Source organism: Magnolia sinica, chromosome 10 (assembly GCF_029962835.1).
Source record: "Magnolia sinica isolate HGM2019 chromosome 10, MsV1, whole genome shotgun sequence".
NCBI classification, from domain to species: Eukaryota; Viridiplantae; Streptophyta; class Magnoliopsida; order Magnoliales; family Magnoliaceae; genus Magnolia; species Magnolia sinica.
The window spans coordinates 17673996-17678535 of NC_080582.1; the positions used below are offsets into that span (position 1 = coordinate 17673996).

Below are 4540 nucleotides of genomic sequence, written 5' to 3' on the forward strand. Positions count from 1 at the left end.
CCTATCTATGTCGACGTGGTCTATCATGTGAAAGAAAGAGACTAAAAATCAATCCGTGATTAAACACTTGATAATTACATGTAAGAATTTGCTCGCTTAAATCCCTAAATGCATTTGAAGCATATACTTACGTTAAAAATAAAACAGGAGGGTGTAAGTGTCCGGGTGCTGCAGTTTGTACAGCTGGGCCATGGTTGAAAGATCCAAACTATTGGTTTAAGAGGCCTCCCTAGGAGGGAAGATCGATGCTTACAGATTGAATCTCCTAATCCCTCAATCAATATCCTAAAAATAGAGGTTTAAAAAATATAAATCAATTGTTCAGGGAAGTTAATTAGGTAGTTCTTTGTAAATTTCTCTAAAAAATACTTTTTTAAAACCTTTGTAAGTTCCATGCATGGTACGAATTATAAAGGTAACAGAGAAGCTAGCAGTAGATTTTCATTGCAAGAATCTAAAGCATTTAAAAGATTAAATTACTTAAAAATATAACTAGAATTTAAAACTCAAGAGATTATATATATAATCAGATTATATATATATATATATATATATATATATATATATATATATATATATATATATATATAATCAGATTATAGTAACAACTATTATCAATTAAAATTAAAATGAGGGGAAAAGAGTCTCACCAATGTAGCTTAGAATCACTCCTTAGTAGTGTATGTTGACGGTGCCAACGTGCTGAATCTTATGCCAATCCTCTCCCCCATCTTCTCTAAGCCTTTCCTTGAATTCATCAGGCATGCTCCAGAATTCCAGTATCTTGAGTGTAGTCACGTATTGCAGCCCTTCCGGAAGCTTCTTCCATTGTGGGGATTTATCAATCCGTAAAAGTAAAAGAATAGGCATAGCCCCTTCCTCCACTCTCCACTCCTCTAATCCATATAACCGCTCAAGATGTAAGGATTCAAGTCGAGGAAACTGTTGTGCAGAGCAAGCCATCTCCACTCTGGTGAATGCAGCGAATGAACCATCTACTCTGAGAATGCGAAGGTTTCTCAGCTTTTCCAACGAAGCCAGTGGGTCTTGCTTTAAACGGGAGTATTTCAAGGTGAGCTTGGTGAGGTTTGTGGGGAACTCAGTATACTCAGGTAACATATCCAACTCTCCTTCCAAAAACAACTTACTTAACTTGAGAAGACTTCTAAAAGGGAATTTTGACGGTAAGTGGCGTCCCCTCACCATCAACGACTCCAAGCAGTTCAATTTGACAATGGATTCATAAAATATATCAACATATTCTCTTCCTATATAATCGAATTCTATTCCTAGTTTTCTAAGATCGGTGAGCATTCCCAAGCAAGCATACATCCACTTGCCAGCCTTTACATATGATAGAGTTTGGAGGTTAATTATCTGGTCGAGGTGTGGGTGCCCTTCTATCACACCGTAACCTCCATATAGGCTTTTCACTTGGACATGTCTTAACTGTTGCATCTTCTCCACTGCACTGGGTATGATGAGGACGTAGTTATAAGTTGTTACAGTTAGGATTTGTAAATTGTGAAGATTGCCTATTGAGTATGGGAGTCTTTCTAAATTAGTCTTGGTACACCCGAAGTATCTTAAGTGAATCAGTACACCTATCTCATTCGGTAGCTTTTTTATCCCTACATTGTGTAGATCTAACACCCTGAGCAATTTAAAGCCTCTATAAAGAAATTTCTCTTGTTTACCTTCGAGCCTATCAATGACTTGGGTGTAGATGAACACAGATCGAAGGCGTGGAGTGGAAGATTTTAAGGAAGTGTACTCTCTTAACACATTATGGTGAATTGCGAGTCGACAGGCTGTAGATGTGGAGAAAGCATTCATATTCTCATGATGAACTTGGAGAAGCTTATCTTCCTTTGCTTCTGATATGGAAAGATCCCGCAAAAGATCATGAATACGGCAACTTTTAATACCTCCACTTGATCTTCTTTTCACAAGTTGAATCATACTTCGCTGAATCAACTCTTTTAGACAATCATTTCCCACCTCTTCTAGCGTTTCATTTCCTCTCTGCTGCAATAACCCTTCTGCGGCCCACAATTGAATCAGTTTCTTAGCCCGGAACTCATAGTCTTCTGGAAAAATGCCCAAGTAAAGAAAACGTGGTTTCAAGTAATAGGGAAGATTTCTATAACTCAAAGAGAATATTCTAGAGATTTGGGGTTGTCCTTCAACAAATTGCCAGCTAATGCTCTTGTGTACAGTTTCCCACTCCCATGGTTCTTTCCTGGAAAAGAGCCCTCCAATGACTACAATTGCAAGAGGTAGACCATGGCATTTTGCCACAATCTCTCTTCCTAACTGCTCCAAATCCTGAGGGCAACCAGTATCTTGTCCTGGGAATGTTTTCCTACACAACAATTCCCAGCACTCATTTGTTCCTAAAAATTGCAATTCATACGGCGTGCTTCGTGCATCAGCATGTAAAGCAACATCTTTGTTGCGCGTGGTGATCATGACCCTGCTTCCATTCTTCATATCCGGGAAAGCATCCTTGAGAGAATCCCATGCTTCGATTGTCCAGGTATCATCTAATACCATCAGGTATCTCTTCTCTTGCAAATACTCAGAAATTTTATGCCTCAGCTGAAAGACGTTCATTTTCTCCACCTTCTTGAGCTCTTCTTCTGAGAGCACCATATAGCAATTTATGATGTTCTGAAGAAGATCTCTCACACCATACTCTTGCGATACAGAGATCCATGCGCAAGAGTCAAAATGTGTCTTAACACGGCTGTCGTTATAAACATTCTTGGTAAGAGTGGCCTTACCGAGACCACCCATTCCAACTACAGAAACAACACAACGGCGCTCTCCCTCTATCAATCGGTCCACCAGTATCTCCAAATCTTTTTCAAAGCCAACAAAATCTGGTTCTTGAGCAAGAGGAGAAGTGAGCCTCCAGTCTTGGAGGCTTAGACTGGAGGAGCTCGTCAATGCTCCCTGGCCTATATTTTCAATTCCATAAGCCAACCGACTTTCAGAGATCATATGGATTTTATTCTTTATCCGTTCGATCTCCAAGCCCACCTTATGGAGAGCTATCAACTCATTGAAGATGAAAACGTACCTTCTAATGCGTCCTCTTTGCCTCGAAGGTGATATCTTGAAGACGAAGGTGTCGATGACGTCCTCAGCATAGTATGCGACATCTCTCACATTCCGCACCCAGCTTTTCACTCTTTCATCTCCTTCTTGTTTGGCATCTGCGTCTTTTAGGAAGCATTGCATCTGCGTAAATTCTACCTCGAGTCACTCAACTTGATCACGAACCCCATTTAAGAAGATGGCTTCTTGAATGAGCGGGTCAGCGAGCTTTTGGAGAAGGATCTTGACAACAGACTCAACAACGGCCATCTTTCCTCACCCTTTTTTCTCAGGTAAGAAAGAAATTGAGATCAAAGGATAAAACCTATAGGGCCCCCCATTTATAAAATGAAAACCCACATGTTACTGTACAGCCTTTGGGCCTGATCAATGTACCTCATGGACCAAAGCGGGGCTCGGGTCCAGGTTTTACTTGGTGGGGCCGTGCTTGGAACCATCCAGCAATAATCCTTGCTACCGGTTAGTTCACGTGGTTGTACGGTTAGTGAATCTGTACCATCTATCTGGCAAATCCCACCGTGGATGGCCCACACTAGGAAAATAACCCACGTACGTAATTGCTGTTCGATTGATGTCTCAAATCTGTGAATCAACATGTCTTTTGATGACAGTTTGATGCCAGCCTAATCTGTTAGCGAGAGCATCTGTGCTGCAGGACTTGCCTGATGGACGGCTTGGTCACTTCACTTGTCTGCCATGTTGCTATGTGACATAGGGCTAGATGGGTATGCATTGTACATGCAAGCTGTCCCAGCAAACTTTCCAAAATATTAATTTTAGTACCAGCGGACAAGTAGAAGGGTTGGACACTGATTTTTTTTTTTTGGAAAGCAACTCGTCCAGTAAACCAATGCAATTGTACAATATGCTTTTTAATGGAGGCCGGACACATCAATTTTATTCTATAATAAGATATTTCCTAAATGCAACACATGAGTATTAAGGTATCGATGTACACGTCACCGCATATCATAAATGTAATTCTAAGTTCATCTATTAGCCCAAGAATCTTGTCATTCCACTTGCCAGGTTGGGAGCAATCTACAAAACAAATGTACAATTAGAGGGGGGCACGGGATGACCCGATTTGGCCGACTCAATTCGACCCGAACCGAGTGGGTTAGTCTATCCAAACTCGGTAGACTTCATCCAATCGAGTCGGGTCACCTTGTAACTTGACTTGATTTAACCCAAAATCCAACTCGTACTTGATTCACACACACACATATACGAGAAATTTCCAACGGTAGAACCCACCTTTTACCTACCGTCTTTTCCAAGCGCTCTCAACCTCAACCAATATGTACGGAGGCACTATTTTCAGACGAAAATACTCTTGCATTCAGCAGGGTTGCACCATCTATTCTGTAGACCTATAGCTATGAATTATAACCGTAGCCATTTGTAGCCTAGCTAT

The 4540-nt window shown here is 40.8% G+C and overlaps 1 protein-coding gene across 1 annotated transcript; it reads right to left on the minus strand.

Annotated features, from left to right (window-relative positions):
• Positions 1-245: 245 nt before the first annotated feature.
• Positions 246-3384, minus strand: LOC131257376 (probable disease resistance protein At1g58602). The gene is made up of 2 exons (XM_058258264.1): positions 651-3384; positions 246-285 (listed from the first exon to the last, which is right to left on the minus strand). The coding sequence occupies exon 1, from the start codon at positions 3244-3246 to the stop codon at positions 673-675; it is 2574 nt and encodes an 857-aa protein (XP_058114247.1). The 5' UTR covers positions 3247-3384; the 3' UTR covers positions 246-285; positions 651-672.
• Positions 3385-4540: the final 1156 nt, after the last annotated feature.

Excerpts from the sequence above, each read along its gene's own strand:
- LOC131257376 (XM_058258264.1), bottom strand. The coding sequence starts at position 3,246 with ATGCAATGCTTCCTAAAAGACGCAGATGCCAAACAAGAAGGAGATGAA.